The 23483-nt window shown below is 46.7% G+C and overlaps 1 protein-coding gene across 2 annotated transcripts; it reads left to right on the top strand.

Moving 5' to 3' along the window:
* The first annotated feature begins 794 nt into the window (after positions 1-794).
* On the top strand, positions 795-12323 carry ATG101 (autophagy related 101). 2 transcript variants are annotated; one of them, XM_052000359.1, is made up of 3 exons: positions 795-903; positions 8368-8668; positions 11390-12323. In XM_052000359.1, the coding sequence occupies exons 1-3, from the start codon at positions 848-850 to the stop codon at positions 11792-11794; spliced, it is 762 nt and encodes a 253-aa protein (XP_051856319.1). In that variant the 5' UTR covers positions 795-847; the 3' UTR covers positions 11795-12323. The 2 variants fall into 2 exon arrangements, with proteins under 2 accessions (XP_051856319.1, XP_051856320.1); XM_052000360.1 differs by lacking the exon at positions 795-903 and adding an exon at positions 973-1330.
* The last annotated feature ends 11160 nt before the right edge of the window (positions 12324-23483 follow it).

Here is a 23483-nt window from a genome sequence, read left to right as displayed (position 1 = left end):
ATCTCCATTTCCTGAGAGGAGCCTGATAAAAGTAGGCAGGGTGAGGATTTTGTTTATTTTTACAAGTGGGGAAACTGAGGCTCTGGAAAAAAATGACTTTGCTCAAAGTCGCAGAGCTCGATCAGGTAGGGCTGCGGCCGTGGCTTCTCATAAACACGTTATCCGTTCCAGCAGCGACCTAGTCTTCTTTATCTCGGGAGGGTTCGAGCGATGGGGCTCAGAGAGGTTTAGGAACCAAACCGATGTCACACAGCACGCCGAAAGGCGGGGCTAAGGGAACAGTGCAGATCCTTTCCCAATCATTCCCGGGTTATTCCCCCACGGGGAACAGCTTATCCCTAGAGTTACTCTCGGTCCTCCCTCAGACAAGAGCCAGGCTCACTTTCGGACCTTCTTCAGTCCGAGGATATAATTATGCTAGGATCTAAAGCCACGTTTCAAAGCTGCCTTATTAAGACTCCAGTGACTCCTCCAAGCCAGAGGGCGACGGAGAGTTCTCCTTGTCCTTCTGTCCCTCCGAGCGTCATCTCTCTATGCCGGAAGTTGGACTGGTCTTTCCAAAGCACAACAGCATCTCGATGGTGGGGAGGGAATGAAGCCGGACAAAAGAGGGGGTGGATTTTGTAGGGATTCAATCTCTGAAAGAGATGAATGACAAAGAAAGGAACATCTTTCACTCCCAAAGAAGAAGCTTACATAATAAATAATATAGTAATAATCAGTTATGAAGGAAATCTTTTATAATGTTTAGGCTAACTTGAGACATGTGGCTCTTCTTCCATCGCTCCCCCGGGAAGAGAGCGCACGATGGAACAGGCCGAACTCAGACCTCTGACTCTGGGGGCGGATGGTAGAGTCCTCAGGCTCCTCCCCCCAGGGTAGTGGATGGTCTCGTCCGAAGCGGTGAGTGCGGTTCTTGGGCCTAGGCTGGTGGGGGTTCTGCTGCCCCGGCCCCCGGGCTCAGTGCGCCTGCGCCGCTCCCCCGGTGCGGGGCCCCCGCGTGGTGGGACCCCCGGGCCGGGCTGGCCTGGGCTGGGCGGGGCCCGGGGTAAGGGGGCCTCGGGACGCGGGCGAGCGTCCGGGCTCCGGGCGAGGGGGCAGAAGAGCGGGCAGCCCCCGCAACCATCCCGCCGGCGTCCCTCTGAGTGCGGGGCCAACGATCGGGGAGAGTCCGGACTCGACACCCTCCCGCCGGACGCTCCCCGCGGCGGTCCCGCCGGCGCCTTCTCGGAGAGCGCCCGGGGCTGAGGATGCACCGACTGAGCTGAGGTGTCTTCAGCCCCTGGCCACCCGCCGCCCCAACCGCCCCTGCCCCGGAGTCTGGGACCAGGTAGGGAGGGCCCCCGAATTCACCTCTGGGGGCGGGCAGCGCCCCGGCCCGGTGCAAGGGCTCGAGCCGTCTGCCCGGGCCGGAGAAGCCCTTTTGGGCCTCAGCTTACTCATCTGTGAAACGGGAGGGAGTCGAGGGCTCGGACGGGACGTGCTCCCTCCCAGCTCGGCCTCTGGAGTCATGCTATTGTTTTATTTCCCCAAAATATGCATCCAAATGTTGATGTTTCCACTGTTTGTGCTAGCAACAGACGTTGGCATTTTCGTGGCTTAGTCCGGGGCCTGGCGCACACTAGGCGCTTTAATAAATGTTTAATGAGTGACGGCAGCAAACAAACCGAATCTTTTTATGCTATCAGACCTCTGGCATCCCCGGGGGCAGGGACCTTTGTTTCCTGGCAGGTGTTCGTGGCACACGAAGTCACGATTCCCGGTCAGGGTTCCGCGGGGGGAAGCGGCCCCGATTGCTGCGTGTTTGCAGAGCTCTTGCCTTGGGGTCAGCCGGGGAGCTGGAGGTGCAAATTGACGTTGTCCATGGTGAGGAGGCCTGAGGGCTGTAGAAGTGGAAGTGGGCTTGAATTCGGAGTGGGGCCCCAGAGTATGACCTCTTTAGATGGCCCTTCACTCGGTGATTTTGCAGTGAGCAAATTGAGAGAGGGCGATTCCAACTCTAGTAACTAGGACTTTACTCTGCTAGGATCCTGGTAGACTCTCAACGTAATTGGTGCCCTTGAGGACGCCTTTTCCCAGAGTAACGGTTACCCCCTGCCCGTTTTTTTTTCCTCTTTTTTATATCTCAACTAGGGTGGAAGGGCACCAATCACTCCTGGTTGCAGTTGCACTGATGAGCAAAGCATGGAATCTTTGGCCCACTGTGCTTCTGACTTTGGGCTATTTAGTTCTGCCCCTCTATAGCTAGTTTGGTTTCCTACCCCTTCCTTTTGGGGGGCTCACCATATTGGTCCTGGGCTTAATTCCGGCACCCAGTTTGACTTAACTCACTGCAGCTCAGAGCTTCTGAGCTCAAGAGATTCATCAGGGATGTGCTACCATACCTATCCCCATGACTGAGGTGTCCTTAGTGCTGTTCAGATCCTGGAGAGCCTAGCCTGAGCTCAGGGGGTCCCATGCCTAATTTTGGGCATGGAACTTTTTAAATCCCTTCTCTTTTTCTATAGAGAGTACTATTTTTTTGTTTTTTGTTTGTTTGGGCTGTGTGTGTTGGAGAACAGGGTAGAGGGATATAGAGGAAGGATTTAGGAGTTCCTAATTGGAGTGGACAGATAGAATTCAGAGATGAGTAACCCTGATGGCTGGAGCTCTAGCTTAAAAGGATGTGGTTAGAGGAGGTTTGCTTGTAGAAATAGAGAGCTTTGTTTAAGAAGAAGGATCAGAACTGGGACTGGGCTAAAGAGAAAAAGGATTGAAAAAAAACAAGTATTCTTAGGTTGGGATAAAAAAAATCTATGTGAAATTTTATGTGACAGGAAAGATGAGGTAGCTGAAGAGAGTTTTTTTCCTTGGAAGAAATGAAGATGCAGGTTAAACATTGGGAGTGGTGAGAAAAATGTCCTTGGAGATTATCTCCAAGTCTGAATTTGATCCATGCACTCAAACCTACTGATGGATTGCTGAGCAGAGGAAGAAGGGATCAATGCAATGATTAAGAAAGAGGAGTCTGACAAACTCCCTAGCATGTAAGGGAAAGATTTGAACTTCCTGTTTTTGCTAATGATCAGCACCAGACCTAATGTCAGAATAGTTACTGGGAAACCTGGGTGTTGACTAAATCATTTATATTTTGTCTTAGATTGAGATTGTTGTGAAATAACATAAATTCTTCTACTAAAGCTAGAGGGATTTGGATGATCTATGATCTGATAGGGTAGTCAGCTTGCTCCAGATCAACGTGAAAATGTAAGGAGATTCTGGAAAGGTTCAAGATTTAGATAAATTTACAACTGAGTGGTCTAGGATTAGGCCAGTGGGGAAAGGTGGATGATGCAGAGACCATTATCTTGTCACTGATCTTTGATGAGATTACCTATTCCTTTTCCCCTGGACAATTTCAGTAGTGCTTTCTCTGGAAATCAAATATTGAATTAACCAGACTTTGGGACTCACCCTGAGGGGTTAATCCTTTTGGAAGTCTAGGGAGGGATCCAGGATTTCCTAATCGAAATAGATGGGCTTTAGAGAGGAAGATTTTTTTTTTTTTTGGTGGAGCAGGTTTTTGAGAAAAAAGATTTAGGAGGGCGTAGGGCACAGCTTAGATGAGGTAAAAGGAATAAGGCAATTAATTTCCTTAGCCTTTGTGGAATGTCTGATTCTTGGGAAGGAGCCCTTATCTCAAAGCCTGAATTCAAATCCCATCTATTACCTGTTTGACTTTGAACAGGTCACTTAATATTTTCAGGTCTCAGCTTTTTATATTGTGAATAAAATTGAGAGAGACACACCCATTAGGCTAGTTCCAGAAATGTAAGGTCTCTTTCTGCTATCCTGAGTTTAGGGAACTAGGGAAGGTAGCCAGAATATGGAGACCAGGAGACTGTCCTTGCAGTCAGGGAGCTTACATTCTAAAGAGGGAAGAGTAGGTGCCTCCTGAGCTAGCTTCTGCCAAGGCAGGAAGGTGGGAAATGCATCATCTTGTATTGGAAAAAGTCAGATGGGACCTGCGGGACTGGTGGAATGAGAGGTGAGAGAGGAAGAAGAGGAGTGAAGGATGACCAGAAGATCCTCATGATAGAAACGGAGTAGAGAAATGTGGGTGAGAGAGGAACAGAGAAGGAATCCAGATTTCTCTTGTGGCCACATCAAATGTGAGATGAGCGTTTATGTCCACTAAGCATTTGTGTGATGCTGGCACTGGAGCTCTGGAGAGAAGGCTGGGTATCAGCTCCTCCTGAGTCGGATTGTTTTGTTATTTGTAATTGTGACTGGGCCTGTTAAGTAGTTGCTTAACAAAGTACTTATTGATTAGTCATCTAAGTAGAATTAAATCTATGGGAACTGATAAGAGTGAGTATGTGGAGAAAGAGGGATAAAGGGTTCCTAGCCTGGATGGACACCGAAGTTAGTAGGTGAGATGGGGAGGAGAATCCAGAGGGGATAGTGCAGAAAAACCGAGAGCCGAGCTGAGCATCCTGGAGGAGTTAATTAGCCAATGTGGTCTCGTGCCTACTCTTTCCTGTTTGCTAGTTGTGGGGATTCCAATACAATCTCGGAATAGTCTTGCCCTCAGGGAGTTTACAGGGGAGGTCACAAAAACTAGAATATACAAAATAAATATGGGTTAACCGGAAGGGAAGGAACGGGAATACGGAGGGAGGAGACCCTGCTCGAGATCTAATCAGGAATGGCCTCTGGTAATATTTGAACTGAGGAGGGAAGGTAAAAAAGGAGCTCCATGTGTTGAGAAGCAGACTAGTTGAACAGCTCCTATAGAGCGCAGGAAGGACGGAAAGAGAGTTTGGGGTCAGTTTATGGAGACATTTGGAAGAGTTTATGTTTTAACTTTAAAGTGAGAGAGAACCATTGGAATTAATGGGAGTGGGGAAGTAGTGTTCCATGGTCAGATTCATGCTTTAGGAAAATCATTTTGTCTCTTTGGAGGATGATTGAAATGGGAAGAAATTTGAAGCAAAGAGAGCAATTAGGTTATTTCTGTAGTTCAGGTTAAAAGAAGCTAAGGGGCTAGGGGAGTAGAGAAAAAGGGACAAATGTTGTGGAAATGGAAAGGATTAATCAATGAATGAAGTAAGGGAAGAGTAAGGATGAGTTCAAGATGATGCCCAGATTTCCAATCGGGTATCTGGAAAGATGGGTTGTGATCTTGATAAAAATAGGGAAATTCAGAAGAGGGTAAGTTTTGGGGAAAAGATAAAAATATGTCAGTGTTGCATAACAGTGATGATTCAAACCATGAGAGAGTATCCAGAGAGAAAAGAGAAAAGGTGGGCAAAGTCCTAGCAGAGAGGTCCAGAAGGTGAAGATGATGAGGGCTTATTTAGATTTTTTTTTTGGGGGTGTGTGTGTGTGTTTTTCCTGAGAGGGAAAAATGGTAAGGATTATCTTTTCCTTTTTTTTTTTTTTTTTTTTGGTGATAACATAAATTACTTATCTAGTGTTTTATTTTTCAATTGTAAAAATGGTTTTTAACATTTATTTTTAAAACTTTAAGATTCAGATTCTCTCCCTTTCTTTCTACCCTACCCCCCCACATTGAGAAGGTGAGGTTATTATATGTGTGTATTCATTAAAACATTTCCATATATGTGAAAGAAAGAAAATATAGACACCCCCCCCCCAAAAAAAAAAAGCCCAGCAACAAAAAAAAGCTCTCCAAACCCAACAAGATGAAGAAAAATAAAATAAAAAAAACATGCTTCAACCTGTATTTAGATACTATGAGTTGTTTCTCTGGGGATGGATAGCATTTTTCATTCAAAGTCCTTCAGAATTGTCTTGGGTCATTGTATATTGCTGAGAATAGCAAAGTCATTCACAGCTGATTATTCTATAATATTGTGGTTACTTTGTATCAGTTCGTGTAAGTTTTTCCAGGTTTTTCTGAGAGTGCTCTGCTCATCCTTTCTTATGCACAATAGTATTCCATATCATAACTTGTTCAGCCATTTCCCAATTGATGGGCAGCCTCTCAATTTCCAATGAAGATGAGGAGTATCTCCATGGAGTGAATAATTTCAATGAAGTCTTGCTGTCAGAAACTTGATCAGGATGGAGTTAGTGAAAAAGAAATGAAGATAGTGAGTGTGAATGACAGCTTTTTCTAGGAGTTTGGCTGTCCAGGAGAGGAAATGTAGGCAGGTAGTTTGATGGCAAGGTTGGGTCCAGTGAATGTTTTTTTAAAATGGAAAATGTTTAGGCAGGTTTATAGGAACCAAGGAAGGTAATTAGGATAGATTAAAGGTAATAGGAGAGTGATTGAGGTAGGGGCTGCCAAGGGAGATAGGATCAAGGTCAAAAGTCCAGGAGATTGCCTTGGTGAAGGCTATTCTTCTTCAGAGATGGAGGAATTTGAAGGCTTCTCTAGCGGAGTAGGGGGGAGAGGTAGGTCATTATAAACGGCTTAAGGCCATGCTCTCTACAGAGAAGCCAACATCAGAGTTAGGAGACCTGAAAGAAGAGATGATTTGGAAATACACTGTGGCCCGAAGGGAATAGTGTCAGTCAGGGAGAAATAAAAGGCTTACTGGGTGTTGATGAGGGCTGGGTGTGAGGATGATCCCCCTGCTCTTTTGTTACTTGGATTACTAAAAGGGGAGAAGGGAAGATGAGGTGAATGTGGGAGGTGAGGAAGTGCCCAGAAAAATCTGAGGAAGAGCTTTCAAATCTTGGATTAAGAAGTTTTCATGTGCATACATATTCACCACCATTCATTTAGCAAACATTCAATTCCAGTTCTTTTGTAGTGAATTGGGGGGAGATATTTAAGATCTGGTCCCTGCTCAAATGGATTATAGATTTCATAGGAGTTAGAGTTGGAAAAAATGGTAGAGACAATCCTGTCCTGTCTCCTTATTTTAGTCCTGAACAAATTTAGCCTTCGAGGATCATGAATTTGTCCACAGTTACAGAGGTATGTTGGATTTGAATTCATGTCTTCTGACTTCTTAGCCACTGTTTTCTCCCTGCTGCAATGCCTAGATTAGGAAGATTTCTTTTTGTTTAATTAAAGCTTTTTATTTTAAAAAATATGCATGGATAATATTCAACATTCATCCTTGTAAAATTTTGTATTCCTAATTTTTCCCTCCCTCTACTTCCTCCTCTGGACGGCAAGTAATCCAATATAATATGTTAAACATGTGCAATTGGAAGATTTATCTTTTATTGGGAATTTAGAAACTAGAGGAGGATAGGTTTTCCTTATTTTTGGCCACTGAGTTGAGGCAGATCAAGCTGGTGGATCAGTAGCAGGGAAGAAGCTGCCCAGGGCTGGGCATGTGGGGCTTGAAAAACAGCTTCCTAGAATCTCTGAAGGTTCACTCTGGCTGTGCAGTTCCAAAACCATGGATCTGGAACTGGATTAATTCAAAAACTCAGACTGATAAGAAGTTGATGACAGGAGTTAATAGGTAGCCTACTGCCTCTCCTTCTGAAGGATATAAATCAGTCATAAATCAGGAGACCCAGAGGGTGGTGGAGAGATGCAATATCAGGGGCTTGAGTGATTAGAAAAGAGGGACTGGTCCTATGGCAAGATTAAAAGACAAACTATTAGGGCCTCAGGTTAGTAAAAGAAGGCTTCTACACACTAAGTGACTCCTCTGAGGAGGATTTCTGGACCGATGGGGATGAGTCTGGTCCAGAGGGAAGAATGTGGTTTGGTTTGACTTTGTGCTGCTTGGGGGGATACCCACATGAAGGAGGGCCCGATCGCCTCCCTTCTCAGCTCCTGTGTTGTTGATAGGGTAGCCTGTCTTCATCCTTCTAGTTATCCTCATGTTATGTAGACACTCCCTTTGTAGATTGTAAGCTCTTGGAAGGTAGCTGGCTGGTGCAGTGGATTGAGTTCTGGGCCTGGAGTCAGAAAGGCTCTTCTTTCCTGCATTCAAATCTCACCCCGATACTTATTAGCTGTATGACCCAAGGCAACTCACTTGCCTGTTTACCTTCACCTTGTTTACCTCAGTTTCTTCATTAGTAAACCAAGTTGGAGAAGGAAATGGCAAACTACTCCAGTATCTTAACCAAATGGGGTCCCAAGGGTCAGCAATCATTGAACAACAGGAGCAGGGACTGCTTCTCATTTTTGCCTTAGATCTCTAGGCCTATTACAACTTTCTTTGCTTAATAAACACATATTGGATTGGAGTGGATCCATTTAAATGTGTATGCAAAGGATTGATTGGTGGCCAGATGAGATGAAGCCAGTGAGGGCCACAGTAGTTGTGAATGAATGAGTGGGAATGGGTTGGGGGTAGTTGGGGCAGTCAGGGAAGAGGTGGGTAGCAACTTGGAGTCCTCATTGTGTTTGGCTGTGATTTCTCTCCCTCTCCCATCCCCTCCCAGAGCCAGCCAGCCCCCTGCCAGGTTGGTGGGAGCAGCCAGCGGCCGGGGGATGAACTGCCGGGCCGAGGTCCTGGAGGTGTCCGTGGAGGGGCGGCAGGTGGAGGAGGCCCTGCTGGCCGTGTTGCACACCGTGCTTCTGCATCGGAGCACTGGCAAGTTCCACTACAAGAAGGAGGGCACCTACTCCATTGGCACCGTAGGCACCCAGGACATCGACTGTGACTTCATTGACTTCACCTACGTGCGGGTCTCCTCTGAAGAGCTGGACCGGGCCCTACGAAAAGTCGTTGGGGAGTTCAAGGTAGGAAGGCAGCGAAAGAGAAAGATATTTCCTCTCTAGATTAATTAGTTCTCAGCCCTATCCTCCCAGCTGACTGCAACATCCCATGTCCATTTGGGTTCCGATGGCTGGACTGCACCTTCATTTTTCTGTTCAAAAAAGATCCATTTCTATCCTTTGATGGTCCTAATGTTGGCAGGTTGCAAGTTCCTTATACCAAGTGCTCTTTGCTCTTCCTGTGGAGTTTGTAACCATTTCTTTCCCAATCTAAATCTATTCTTTAAAACTTACATGTAAGGGCAGCTAGGTAATGTAGGGGAATGAGCACCAGCCCTGGAGTCAGTAGAGCATGAGTTTAAATCTAGCCTCAGACACTTATTAGCTGTATGACCCTGGGCAATTTACTTAGCCTTGATTGCCTCACTTTTGCATCCCTTCCTTCCCCTTTCCCACCAAGCCAAGCCAAACCAAACCAAACCGAAGCAAAACATCTTCATCTCTAGAAAAGGAGGGTCCAGAATGAATATCCTCATTTTTAAGATGGAAAATTGTGGCCCATAGGGGTCACGAAGCCACAGTGGGAGCTGGAGGCTATTACTATTGCTGATTACTTCAGTTTCCTGGTCCATCAGCATGTAGGATTCAGTCCTGAGGGTACTTCTGCTTGGCCCTTCAGCTTTCTTGTTACTCCTTGAGGCTCAGTGGGGTTAGAGATCAGAGCCACTCTGTCCCTAATCACCTGCCTCCTCTACAGCTGTTGTCATCATCTCTTCATGACAAGTTGAATACTCACTTCCCCTTTCCTCCTGTTACACAGCGTGCAAGAAGAGTGGGCTTCATAAGGGGAAGAACAATTTCTAGGCATGCCAAGAATAGGCATTCTCACTGTGTCCTGGGTGGTAGTTGAGCAATCCCAGTGACATCTCAGAGTTAATAGAACACTTGTCAGTTTGTAAAGCACTTCCCTGCTACAGCCTCATCCATTGCAGAGGATTGTCATCTTCATTTTCCACACAAGAAAACCTAAGGTCAGAGATGGGAAGCTGCTGGCCTGTGGTCCTATCACCACAGTTGGAAGCCAGGACTTCTGACTCTTTAAGCCCTTCCCTTCTCACTCTGCCAGGCTAAAATGATTCCCTTGGCCATTTGCCCGTTTGGATTCAGCATCTTGGGGTCTTGGGATAGAATCATATATAGTCACCTGAAAGGTGAGAAAACTGAGTCCAGGGAGATGAATGACAAAGAGTCAGACATGGCCAAGGACAATAATTGCCTTTTGTTCCAGATCCAGAATTTTCACCAGTACGCCACATTTCTAGTCCCCCAGTCACGTCCAGGCAACCAGCCCAGAACCCTTGTGTGACTGAGAAGTTCCAGCTCTGTTGCCAGTTACAGCATCATTACTAAGAAACCACTTCTTCCTCCCCTTAAGGGAAGAGAAGAATAAAGTCATGAAGCATATGACATTACAGCTGGGCCACCACTTGGGACAGCCCTTTATCCCCCTCGGGAACTTCCCAAGACATTCCCTTTTTCTTGTGCTCTGATTTTCAGGTCCCATATACTTGACCTGCACCTTTTTTATTCTGTTAGGTATAAACATGTACATGTTTTCCTCAGAGAGAGGGTCAGGAGGGATGAGGAGAAAGTGTATGCTGAGGTGAGGGGTGGGGGGTGGATGCATCAGCCACAAACCTGTTCCCCCAGGAAAGGGCAGATCACTCTACAAATGACCAAGCAGCTGTTGAATTTCCTCTCTAAAGTGACTGGAAGCACAAGCCCACTGGGTGGAGTTGTAAGTTTGATGCATTAAACTTCCAGTAGGGGCATTTAAATTTATTCCATGAAGTGTGATTTAGGATTTGAGATATCTTTGGTCAGTAAGTAACTTACTCCAGAATGTTATTTAGGATCTTTGGCCATCCAGGATAAGGAGCCTGGGTGGAGGCCACCCAGACACCACAGTGCTATGTCTGAAAAATTCTTAGAGCAGATGGTCCCAGATGGCTTGTCTGAGGAGAATATGGAGGTGGAGCCAAGGATGGACAGCGTACCATTGTTCGTTCCTTAATCTAGTATCTTAAAGGTCTCTATTTCAGGGCCTTTAGAACAGTGAATTTGAAATCCAAGGGCCTGGGTTTGAATGCTGGCTTTACTAATTAGTAATTGTGACCTTAGATCTATCTCTTAGTTTTATCTTTTGTAAATTGAGGACTCTGGAGAAAATAGATAATAGTCAAAGTCATTCCTGTTCTAAATCTCAAGGGCCTAGGCTAGGCTAAGGAGTTTAAATCTGTCTTGTACCATAGAAGAATTTGCTAAATAAAAGTGGTCTTTAAAGGAAAGCATAAGAAAGACTTGGGAAACTCTCAGATTTGTCTGGGGAGTTAGGGAAGATGAAGAATTGAGAAGAGGCTGATTGAGAATGGGAGAGCAGGCTGAACTTTAGCAGTCAGTCTTGGCCTCAGTTCCTTCATCTGAAAAATGAAGGGTAGAACTAAATAGTCTGGAAATCAAATCCAACTCTTGACATTTTGCTATTGGGTGATAGTAATGGGGTCAGCTGGAAACTTCCTCCTCCCCCATCCCCAACAAGGCCAGTTGATGGGGAATGGGGCATCTGTGATAACACAGGCCTTGCTCTTCCAAAGAGCTAAGGAGATATGGTTTACCAGGTAAGGGTAGAGCTAAGTGAGTACTCAAGTCTCATCTCTATAATCTTTGTAACCTCTGCTTCCTTAGGATGCCCTTCGGAACTCAGGCGGTGATGGCCTAGGGCAGATGTCCTTGGAGTTCTACCAGAAGAAGAAGTCGAGGTGGCCATTTTCTGATGAGTGTATCCCATGGGAGGTGTGGACGGTTAAGGTCCACGTGGTGGCCTTGGCCACAGAGCAGGAGCGGCAGATCTGCCGAGAGAAGGTGGGAGAGAAGCTTTGTGAGAAGGTCATCAACATCGTGGAGGTGATGAACCGGCATGAGTACTTGCCCAAGATGCCCACACAGTCCGAGGTGGACAACGTGTTTGATACGGGGCTTCGGGATGTGCAGCCCTACCTCTACAAGATCTCCTTCCAGATCACAGATGCCTTGGGTACCTCAGTCACCACCACCATGCGGAGGCTCATTAAGGACACGTTGGCTCTCTAGATTCAAAGAGCCAGGTTGAGGGAGAGGACCGGATGGGAGACTGACTCTCAGTAGCTTTCTGAATGACTCTATGGGCCTCAGAAATGGGGTGGCTGCATTCTTTCTCTCCTTGGGGACTTGAATGGGCAAGGTGCATGTAGGGGGGAATCTGCTCTCTTTTGCTGGGAGATAATCGGAAGGGGTTGTGACAAAAATCAGGGGTTTAGGTACCTGGGCTAGTGGGTAGAAGTCAGGCCTCCTGGCCAAGCTTCATAGGAGCAACCTGTTATCCTCAGGCCCTTCTTCCCTCCTCAGATGACCTCTTGAATGGTAGCTCCTCCCCTCTCTCTTTTTTTTTTTTTTTTTTGTGCTGACAGCAAAGGCTCCTTCCCCATCTCTCTCAAACTATTGGAGATGTGTTTATCTTCAGGTCCTTACTTAGGACCATTTTTCTGTCTTTTCAGACCTCTGGTGTGGGAGTCCCTTTCCCCTCTGCCTCTTCTGTACAGAAAACACACTAAGTAATAGTGAATAAAAGTTGGAAATGTGAGTTTTGGGGTGATCTCCCCCCACCTCTGTCCTGTGCCCTGTGTTTTGTCCTGAGACATAGGTCTAAGTATCCAGCCCTGGGATGCAGACTCTCTTTAAGTTAGGGGGCAGCCTTCTAGGTTTTCCCCCTTCCACAGCATGGCTGGGCTCTGGGAGGACCTGGGAAGGAGTGTGGGCCAAGACCTGCGGGAGCCGAAGTCTCCTTGTACTTTTCTGATTTCTGTGAGGGCACAGTGGGTAGACGGCCTGGTGGGGACAGAAAACCCATGATTACTCTGATTGCCCCGGGAGTTGGAGCTGGTCTCTCTTCCTGCCATTCCACAACATTACACTCAGGACACTTCCTGGCTTGCAGAAGTATGCACCTGGTAGCTTTTTCTTTGCCTGTAGTTACTTGGGGACATGTTGAATTGGATGCAATGACTACCAAGCTCCTTTTCAGTTCTAAATCTATCGTTCAATGATATATGCCTTGATTTTTTTGAAAAAGAGGGAGAGGGAGGAGAAAAAAGAGAGAATGAGTGAGTGAATATGTGTGCCAACACCAAACCTTCCTGAGAAAGCAGAGTTAGAGAAGGTCTCCCTGGGCTCTGGCCCTCTCTCCCCTGGACTGATGAACAGGTGCTCAGCCACTTAGACCAATCACACTCGAAAGATCAAGTCACTAAAAAAGATGTGTTGCCTTCACCCACATACACATACACAGCCTTGGAGCTTCCTACTCAAGACTTTTTTGCAAAAATGTCTGTTGGTCTGAATGGGCATCTGGTGAAAAAGTGGATGGATTGGTAGCAGGCTCCCCCGCCCCCACCTCCACCCCATGGAAAAAGCATCTGCAAATGCCATCCTACTAAAAGCAGATTCGTGCTGTTGAAAGTTGAAAGGCAGTGACTTTTCCTGTCCCTTTTTCACTTTGTTGGTCTTCAGCTTAGGTTGGAGACATGTTGGTTCCTCGTCCAAAGCCTGCCTTTCACTTTACATAAGAGGAAACAGAGGCTCTGAAAAGTTAAGCGGCTGGTCCAGAGTCACACCGAGTAGTGAGCTTCCAACTAGTCTGCTTCTAAACCCCACACACTTATGTACCAGGCCGTCTCCAGGTTGAGGCTGGGGAGAGGTTGAGACGGGGAGAATTCGGAAAGCTGTGGTGGACAGGGCTGAGAGTTGCCTTTGAGTTGAGGCTCTTTCCTTTAATTTATTACCCATGGGGCCCAGCATTTCAGCTAAGGTGAGTGGAACTTGGGCTGAGGTCCCCTTCGGGGCTAGACGGGGGATTTGGAAGGGACCCGGGGAGAAGCCACAGCGGAGGAATGATGGATTTCCTTCCACCTGTAGTAAAACCTCCCAGTGGAAGAAGCCTGGGAGCGGAACGGTCCCGCCCTCCTCGGCTTGCCCCTCCCCGCCGCAGTAGGCTGTCTCGCACACATCTGGCTTTCTTGCACATCTGCCGGCCGCGGAGGATGAACGCCTCCGGGCCCGGGGAAGCCGCCCCCGGCTCCTGCTGTAACGCGTCGGGATTGCCCCTGGGTGTGGGGCTGGGGCCGGGGGCCGGGGGCCTCTCGGGAGCGCGGGCGCTGCAGGCTGCGGTGCTGGGAGTGCTTTCCCTGCTTGTGCTGTGTGGGGTTCTCTTCCTGGGGGGGAGCCTGCTCCTGCGGGCCGAGAGCCTGGCCGGTCAGTTGGCCCGGGAGCGGCGCCCGTCCCGGGAGGACGACTGGGGGTGCGGAAGCAGCGGCCACGGCTCCTAGAGCCGCCGCGGCCACTGCCTGATCTCCAGAACTTCGCCCAAGCTACCCCTTCCCGGAGCGCGACTCTGGGGACCCTGGGACACGCCAGCCTCGGGGGCCGGGGGAGACTCCTCTCGGCCCTTCCACGGAGCCCGGACTCCTGGCCGTCAGGCACGGTGGGCACTGGACCCTGGAGACAGCTCGAGCTGGAAGAGTCCCCAGCTGAGACCCAGGCGTCCTGAACCCTCAGCCCGAACGGTCAGAGGCCCACGCCGTGCAGAGGTGAGAGCTCCGCAATAGAAAGCAGCCCCGACCCTCGGCCGGGAGAGGGAAATGGGCACCGGGGAGTGGCGGGGAATGTGAAGTCGCCTACGCCCCCTCTCCCCCTCCCAACCGTCCAAGGCCCGGGTCAGCTGTACCTTTCCCATTGGTTCCGGTACTGGGACCCTGTGGCAGGGCCTTGGGCTGTAGCACCTGAGAGCGGGAATGGGGAACCCTCCCAGGTCAGAGTTTGAGCTTGGGCTTTCTCAGGGCCCGAGGGAAAAACACCTGCGCTCCCCCGTTCTCCTCACTCGTCCCCTCAGCCCCCATTCCTCCGGAAAAATTAAAGACAAATGTACTGAACATTATGTTCAAGATACAGGGGTGGGCTCTGACCCACTGGGACCTAAAATCAAATCAGGACCCCTCTCTGGCGCAGCCGGCTGCCCTGCCTCTCCTCTGCCTACCCCCACCCCCAGGCTAGCCCTCCAGCTCCTCAGCCCCGGGCAAGTCAGTACCACCCACTGGGCAAGCGCCGCAGGCCTTGGCCTTGCATAGCAATCCTAGCCCCCTTTCCATTCTCCAGGTTTTTAGGCGAAGAACAAGCACCAAAACAATCGCCTTAAGCTCTCAAAAAGCACTCCTTTGGAAACGGGCCATGGATTGAAGAGCAAAGTGATTTCCCTCTGGAGGCTGGAACCCATTGGACATCCTTGTAGCCTCAATTTCCCAATCTTTAAAATGGAGCAGTTGGAGCAGATCTCTAACTTCTGATTCTGTGATTATACAAAAAGTTGGGGAGGAATAAGGCCCCGAATAAATGTTAAGAAGCATCCTCCGTTCTGAATCCCGGAGAATGGATGGTCTCATAGGAGTTAGCCCGATGCCTTTCCTCCTGAATAACCAGCTGGGCGTCGGGGAGGAGAAGACAGACCCCAGGCTTCTGAGAGGCCTTGGAACTATCCTAAGGAGCTGGGAGCAGAGTGGTTCCAGCTGTGGTGTCTCCCACCTCATCTCAGTCTCTTGGGGACTTCTTGATCTCACAGTGACTGTGTCCAGCTGGAAGGACATGCGTGGGGCTGGGGAGCTAAAGAACGGGTCTGTGGTCTCTAGAGAGGCCGCCATCCCTTAATTTCCACCAATTTTAGGCCTTAGCCACACGTCAGCCCTTCCCCCAGGGGCAGGCAGAATTGTAGTCTCCCATCAGAAGAGCACTTCTGGGGACTGGAGAATGGAAGAGAGCATTTTTAATTCTGCTGCTACTGAAGACCTGGGACGGGATGTGTGGGAGAAGGTTCCTCTCCCTCCCTCCTATTCTTTGTTCTGTGGAAAAGATCTCAAAGCCTTAACTTCAGGTTGGCCTTTTCTAGACAATTGGCTGCCTTGAGTCTTGCCTGCTTCTGGTTAGGGAATTGATTCGTGCCCTTAGGATTTCTAAAGCCTTTCTCCTTTCTTATAAGCAGCAAGGCTGTAACCAAGGCTCCAGGTCCAGGAGCCAACCCCATTAATTGAGAGATCCCAGCTCAGAGGCTTAATTGGGGTCTGTAGTATAGTTGTGCAAGAGAAGGACACAAACACTCCATCTAAAGTGGGGGAGATAAGGGAGATTGTGGAGAAGGAAGTTGAGGTGGGGGACCTGGAGAATAAGTGAGAAAGGAGATGAAGACTAATACTGGAGTGTTGAGGGAGTATTGGAGGGAGGTATAGGGTGGGATCCTGGAGGGGCTTTGGGGGGAACTAGCTGAGCAGCTATGGGGTCTATCTTCCCTAGAATGAATGAAACTTATTTGTGTGTGGTATTTTCCAGTTAATCCTTGTTATGTTAATTAATTCTACTTCTGAGATGCTTTCCATCACCCCAGGGAAGGAGGGGGAATGGTCTCCCTTTCTTTCCTCATGCATTCCATTCCATTTATTAAACATATTAAGTACCCACTGTGTGCTGGACACGTGCTAGGTCCTGGGTGGTCATCCCAAATTGAAGGAGCTATCATTGTCACTTTCTTGAAGTCTGCAGTCTAATTAGGGGATAAACACAAGGAACTAGGATATGTGTGTGTATATATACATATATATATAAATATAAAATATTGTGCCTATTCATCTTCCTACTTTTCATGCACTGACCTTTGCCTCTTCCTCATGGGATGATTTCCTCTAATATACAAGATGGTTTCCCCAGGCTAAAGCAGGGGAGAGAATGAGCGTTGTCTGTGGGAACAGGGGGAGCTGGAACACTGGATGGGCTGGAAATGATCAGAGACTTAAAAATCTCCATGAAACACAGCTCCAAGAGGTCAGAACACAGAGCTCAGAGTTGCCAGGAAGGAATGAGAATTTCCCACCACGACTAAGGGGTCAGTGAGGACTAACTAAGCAGACGGAAAGAAGGCTCCACAGAGCTTCCGCCCCTAGCCTCCTGTCCTCCAGCTTGCTGTCTCCCACCTGGGGAGTGGGGGAGTGAAGCCGGGAGGAATGACCCCAAATGATTTCTCCATCCCGAGTCATCCGGCTGCTTGCAGTCTAGAGGGCGCAGACTAAGCGAGCCTGGGATTGGCCAGGAGAGTGGCGAGTAACCTTCATGTTCTCCCAAGAAAGATAAGGAGGCAACCTCTGCTGGGTGGTCATGGCTACAGACGTAAGATAGGGAGGGAAGGAATTAGGAAAATCTGGAAACTGACTGCATCCCAACCCCCAAGCCCGGCTGAACTGGGCTTGAACTAGACAGAGAAGTGTGGGTGGGAGATCAATGTTCCCAGCAGAGTAGGAACCCCACTGCTTCAACACAAGAAGCCACCATCAGAGGGAGGGGCTGGCAGCCATCCAGACAGGGGTCAGAAGTCCTGGAGGACTTTCAGGCAGTCCAATGAGGGACGAGACCCTCAAAAGTCTCTGGTGCAAGATCATCTGAAACAATTGGAGAAACCACCCTGTCAGTCTGGACTGTCTGAAAGCAGAAGGGATGAAAGAAGAAATAGTTCATGCATTTGCTCACAATAACCTTTAGTAGTGTTGGAATTATGTCCATTTCACAGATGTGGAAAATGAGGTTAGGAAAAGTGGGGGAAAAAATCCTAAAACTTGCCAGGAAGACAGATCCAAGACAAGAACCTGGGTCTCTCGAAGCTCCATGAATGTCCTTTCCCTACGCGACACCTGCTCCCCTGCCCAGATTGGACAAGTTGTTCCTTAATGATTGCGAGATGGGAGCCTGCTTGTGAAGGGGGTACCCCTCCTCTCCACACCGACAATGGAACAGAGCAGACAGTGAGCCGCTAAGTGTCAGCCCTTTTCTACAGTTTGGTCTGTCTCTGACAAAGTGAGGGAATATTCACAGAATCACAAAAATCTCCCAGCCCCTGCCTCTCTTCCCAGAATCCACCCACCAGGACCTGGGTCTCTCCTCCCACTGGCTCCTTTCAAAGGGCTCTTTCCATGATGAGGGTGAGTGGAACTGGCTCCAAGACGCTCGCTTTGCTACCACCATGTGGCTGTTTGCAGTAACAGCAGCGTGTAGCCCACGCCCTAATCCATTAGCTGGGAGCCCACTGGGTGCCTAGTTCCCTGGCGAGCGCTGTGGAATGAGAGTGAAGATGGCCCCGTGTACGGGGTGCAGGAGGGCATCGGAGCTGGGCAGAGCTAAGCCAGGCAAGTGGCCACTCCCACTGCATCAGGAGCGTGTATGAGCCAAGAAATGTACGTTTTAGAGGTTTCTTTATAAATGCACACACAAGCCAGCTCTCTCTGTATCATGGGATTTATTTATTTTAAATAAGTTTATTTAGGATCAGGTGAAGGCTCAAAAAAGCCTCCTCCTCCTGGAATGGGGAAGGCAGGAAATAAATTTGGACATTTGCTGGGCTTATTATAGGATGGAGAATAGGGACTAAATAAGTATAGGCCAGGGATGGCTCTGGGGGCACTCAGTGTTGGGGAAGAGAGAAGGTGTTGGTTCCAGGGGGATTTTTTGTAGAGATGAAGCCCATGGGGAAACTAGATCTGGAATCTGGGGGACCTGGCATTGAATCTTTCCTGCCCCTGATGGTGTGGAGTTACAGCCAAATTCTTTCCTTTCTCTGGGTGCTGAAAGAGAGCATCTCTAAGGTTCCTTTTAGCTCGAAATCTGTGATTCCTTACCCTGGGGCTGAGGATGTCTCCAATTTTCTCCAGATCTCTGAGGTTAGTATTTTCAAAGGAACTTTAGCCTTAGGGACTCCAATAGTGAGTGAGCTGCTTGCCAAGAATCTGCCCCACCCCAAGCTCTGAAAATCCCCAGCCCGGTTTTTTAAATGCTAGGAGGAAACCCTCTGGATGAAATAGTGCCATTCATCAGGCACAGCCCCACATTGCTGTCCTTGAGGATTCCTTGGGAACTGAATCCCTCTAAGTGCACCGGGGCATTGCCCAGTAACCCCCCCTCTGGGTTTTTGGGGTGCCCGGATTTCCACAGGCGAGGAAGGAATCCATCCCTTTCTTCCTTTAAACTGGCTGAGAAAAATTAGGATCAAATCAAAAGTTTCACCAGGGAAAAAACCACTATCAATTAAATAGTTCTAAGTAACTGTCTCAGATTGTAAATTGACACTGCATTGGTAGAAGGAATATCTGGATCTGGGAATTCCCTAGATGAGTGAAACCACAGGGCCAACCCAATGCTATCAACCGACCAATCAGCAATTTTAAACACCTATTATGTGATTTAACTGTCCCAGTCTCTGGGGAGACATACACAAAAGTGACAGGGTCCTAGTGTTCAAGGGCACCGTATTCTATTGGAGGAAACGGGTATATATACACCCATTAACAAATTCTATTCTAAATTGTGGTGTCCAACTCTTTGCGCCCCGTTTGGGGTTTTCTTGGCAAAGATACCGGAGTGGTTGGCAATTTCCTATTCCATTTGACAGATGAGGAATCGAGGCAAACAAAGTTAAATGACTTGCTAAGAAACACACAGCTAATAAATTCCTGAGGCTGGAATAGAATTCATAAAGATGAAGTCTTCCAGATTCCAACCCCAGTGCTCTGTCCACTCCACCATCTAGCGGCAAGCTTATGCAATACAAGCACAAAGTAATTCCAGTCATCTTGACCTATGTCTTGCCACTGGATTCCCAGGACTGGAGGAGAGAGGGAAGCTGATGACTTTGCACAGCTCTGCCTCCCTTAAATACAATTCACTTGCAAAGTCAAGGAGATCACTCTCCTGGTGACTTTGGTCCTCTTTGAGAACAAGGGACAAACAATAATACTTTCTTTCTTTCTTTTTTTTTTCTGAGGAGGGACCACTAGCAATTGGGAGGAGGATGAAGAAAAGCCTCTTTAGGAGGTTGGGATTAAACTGAGCTTTGGAAAGAATTTGAGATTTTAAGAAGCGGAGGTGAGGATGGAGATCATTCTAGAGAGAGGGCCAGGAAAGGGGGAAACAGTGTGTGCAAAGGTACAGAGATGAAAGATCTAATATTGTGAAGAACAGCAAAAGGACCAGCTGGGTTGGATCAGAGGGTTTGTGACCTAAGGAAGCACTGCCTTAAAGTGATAAGAAATTAGTTATTAAGGGGGCACAATGGATCGAGCTCTGGGAGTGGAATTCAGGATGAGTTTTTTTCCTGAGTTCAAATCTGACCTCAGACTCTTACTAGCTGTGTGACTCTGGACAAGTCATTTAACTCTGTGTGGCTCAGTTTCCTCATCTGAAAAATGGGCTGGAGCAGGAAATGAGAAACCACTCCATTATCTTTGCCAAGAAAAACCCAAATGAGGTCACAAAGCATAGGATACGATTGAAATGACTCAACAATAACAAATTCAGAGAAATAAAAACTTAGTTGAAGTATAACTCAGTATGCCACATTTCTAGGAAGTTTCACTGATTTCCTGACTCAGTACTTATTTTTTTCTCTTTACACTTGATATGGCATTTGATTTGTATCTTTCTGATAATGACTGGCATTTGTATAGCCCTTGAAGATTTGCATACCACTTCACAAATGCTAATTCATTTGAGCCTCACAGTAATATCAGGAGATAAATGCTGTCATCCTCATGTGGACTGTTGGGGAAATTGAGGCAGAGAATGTGACTTGTATCTGAAGCTGGATTTGAATTCAGATCTTCCTGGTTCCAGGTCCAGCTCTCTGTCCACTAACCCATTTTACTGCTTCTACCATGTAATGCAGCATAATATACTTATGTGTATAGTCATATTCACTGAATCATTGTGGGCTCATATGCATATAGACAGAGACTATAGGATTTGTTGGTATTCAACAAATGGCTGTTAAAGTGGATTACATTTTAAATTTAAAAAATGATTAAAGTTTTTATGATTAAAATATAAAGCCAGAGAATTGTTCCTTTCTAACCCTGGACTGAATATGTTTGTTACAGGCAACAGTCAGCCCCTCTAGGTGATTTTTCTTTTGTAAGCATCCTATCCTTGTAATGCCGAAGAAACTAAGGGAAAATAGACATTAGAAAGTTTTAAATATTTTATTTGGATTTCTGAGAGGGACTAAAAGAAACTGAGGCAAGAGAGGGATTAGAGAGTTTTTAATATTTTTTTTGTAATTCTGGGACCAAAGGATTCATTTTGGATCCAGGGCTGATGTCTTAAGGCATTCAGCATCAGCATAAGCATCGAATGTGAAATTCCAATGAATTATATATGTCTCCAGAGATCAGGGTAAATAAAGGCAAGGAGTGGAGTCAGAACACTGATAATGGGAATTTCCAAGAAGGGATCATCAATCTGGTTCTTACAGGTTGGGGGTAGGACCACAAATTCTGATAAGCTGGGAGTAAAGGGGGTAGTTAATTAAAAGACAAAGTCTGGAACGTAGAGATCGAGGAGCCAATTAGGTATTCGAGATAGGACATCTGGAGTTTTATCTTTTGGAAGCCAGAGTGGCCAGATCTCTACAATCCTAATTATCTTAGGTTTGGTTAGGTTAGGGGGTTGCAACCAGGGGGATTGAGGCAGAACAATTTAGGGAAACTGAGACAGGACAATTAGGGAAACTGAGGCAGGACACTAAAAGGAAACTGGCACAACATCCTAAAAGGCAAATATTTATTAAGCACCATAGTGCAATATTTATTACAAGTATCTTACTAGTGAGATAAGTACTATTATTAGTCCTATTTTAGAGTTGAGGAAATTGAGGCTGACCAAGGTGAATGCCCAAAGTTAATGGATTTGAACTCAGGTCTTCTTCACTGGAGGCTAAACCCTTTATCCACTTTAACCTCTGGCTGCTCGAGGCAGAGATGGAAAAATATATATAATACCAAGTTAATTTAAAATAGACAGTTAAAGGCTGAGTTAAAAAGCTAAAGCCACCACACTATCTTTTTAATGCATAACTTTGTTAATGCTTTATCGAGTGGCCCAGACCCACTGAGCAAAGGGAAGCACATACAAATACAAGCCAAAACGGAGAAGTCATTTCTTGCCTCTGGACAGACTGCCTAGCACCTCCCTACCTTCTATATAACTCTTGACTGTCTTTAGCCAAGAGCTGTCCAGCAGTACCTTTCCTGCCCTTACTGGGTGGAGTCAGGGACCTTCTGGGATCTCCTCCAGAGCTTCAGGGCTGTGGGGCAGCAGCACAACGTTGTAACTGCTAGTGGTTTTTTCTTGTATTTCTAAGGTAAGGCTTCCTCCTCAGCTCCAACCTTTCTTTTCCAGCTGTCTTAATAATAGTTATTAATAAAATTAATTAAGTTTTGCAAGAGCACTTTGAATGCATGATCTCATTTGATCCTTACAACAACCATGTGAGGTACTTTCCATTTTGCAGAGGGTTAAATGATTTTGTCTATAACTCATTTCAGAAGGTGGAATTTGGACCCATATCTCTCTTAACTCTGGTTCCAATACTTTCCATCACACCAAGGTGGTGGTGATGGTATTTTTTACTGTTTCCCCTCCCCCCCCAATGTTATCCATACCAATTTACCCAGCTTCTTTAGGGCAGGGACTGTTTTACTTTTACCTTTCTTTGTAGTCCCAATGCTTAGCACAGTACCTGGCACATAGTAGGTGCTTAATAAATGCTTGTTGACTTGACTTGTGGAAGGACTATCAAAGGGTAATCCCTGATGGTAATCCCAAATTCAGTTCTCTTCTGATTTGAGCTGGTAGGTTTTATCTATTTCTGTATCTGTTATATCAACTCCTGTCAGTACCCTGTGTCTTTTTTATTTTCTCTTGGATGAAGAGCTAGGGGCTTGTTTCACATATTTGGGAAAATCTTAGGCAGGAACCAAAGAAGAGCTAAATTTGGAAGTTTTACTGGTGTGCAGTGAACCAAAAAGAGAAAATAAAAACATCTCTATTGTGGTCAACTTCCAGGTTTGAGCTCAGATGTCTTGATGGCCCCCTGACTATGGTTTACGTGATATTGCAGAAGTAGACTTCTGGCCATTCAAAAGAACTCACCCAATTGTTAAGAACCTGTTATCCTTCAGAGTCTTCATTAAGGTGAAATTCATAGTGTGATGTCTTCTTACTCCTAACAACTAGTATATGTTGTTTCCACCACCATTACACATCCTAACATCTGGAATTCCTTCAAAACAAACAAATAACATCACCAATACTCCAGTCCCTGGTCTGCAATTCTTTCCTTGGGGCCAGAAGGGGTAGGGTTATTTAAATTATGCTGAAGTGCTTTTGGTAATATCCAAGGTAGATAGCTGGAGGGAGCCCTCCCCTGTATTAAAATATGGAGCAAAATGCTGGTAGGCTTTAGGGTAAAGGGATATTGGTTTGAGAGGATGGCATGTGGGAGATGTCAAGAGTGGTCAGGTTGGATTCTTTTGACCAAAAAATGCCATCTTTCAGTATTATGGAGATGTTCATTTCCAGACCTTCCCTGGTCAAAATAGAGCACATTTGTTCAGGTCGGAATACATCGGCAGTATGGCACCTGAGCAGGCAGCTTCTACTATAGTAAGAAGATTAATAAAGAGCTAGAGAGTGTCCAGAGGAAGGAGATGAGATGGCCACGAGAGAGTAAACCATTCTTATCTAAGTTACCCTAGAGATATTATTAATATTGTTATTATATTATATTATTATATATTATAATATTGATATTAGAGCTGGGGGAAGGAAATGGTGGGACATTAAAAGTCAAATAATTTGAAGGGCTTAAATTTGTTCATGGTTCCAA

This window comes from Antechinus flavipes, chromosome 5, assembly GCF_016432865.1.
Source record: "Antechinus flavipes isolate AdamAnt ecotype Samford, QLD, Australia chromosome 5, AdamAnt_v2, whole genome shotgun sequence".
Lineage (NCBI taxonomy): Eukaryota > Metazoa > Chordata > Mammalia > Dasyuromorphia > Dasyuridae > Antechinus > Antechinus flavipes.
This window is presented reverse-complemented; position numbering and strand designations above follow the sequence as displayed.

Excerpts from the sequence above, each read along its gene's own strand:
- ATG101 (XM_052000359.1), top strand. The coding sequence starts at position 848 with ATGGTAGAGTCCTCAGGCTCCTCCCCCCAGGGTAGTGGATGGTCTCGT. Across the intron at positions 904-8,367 it reads GGATGGTCTCGTCCGAAGCG|AGCCAGCCAGCCCCCTGCCA; the intron begins GTGAGTGCGGTT and ends ATCCCCTCCCAG. Across the intron at positions 8,669-11,389 it reads AAGTCGTTGGGGAGTTCAAG|GATGCCCTTCGGAACTCAGG; the intron begins GTAGGAAGGCAG and ends CTGCTTCCTTAG.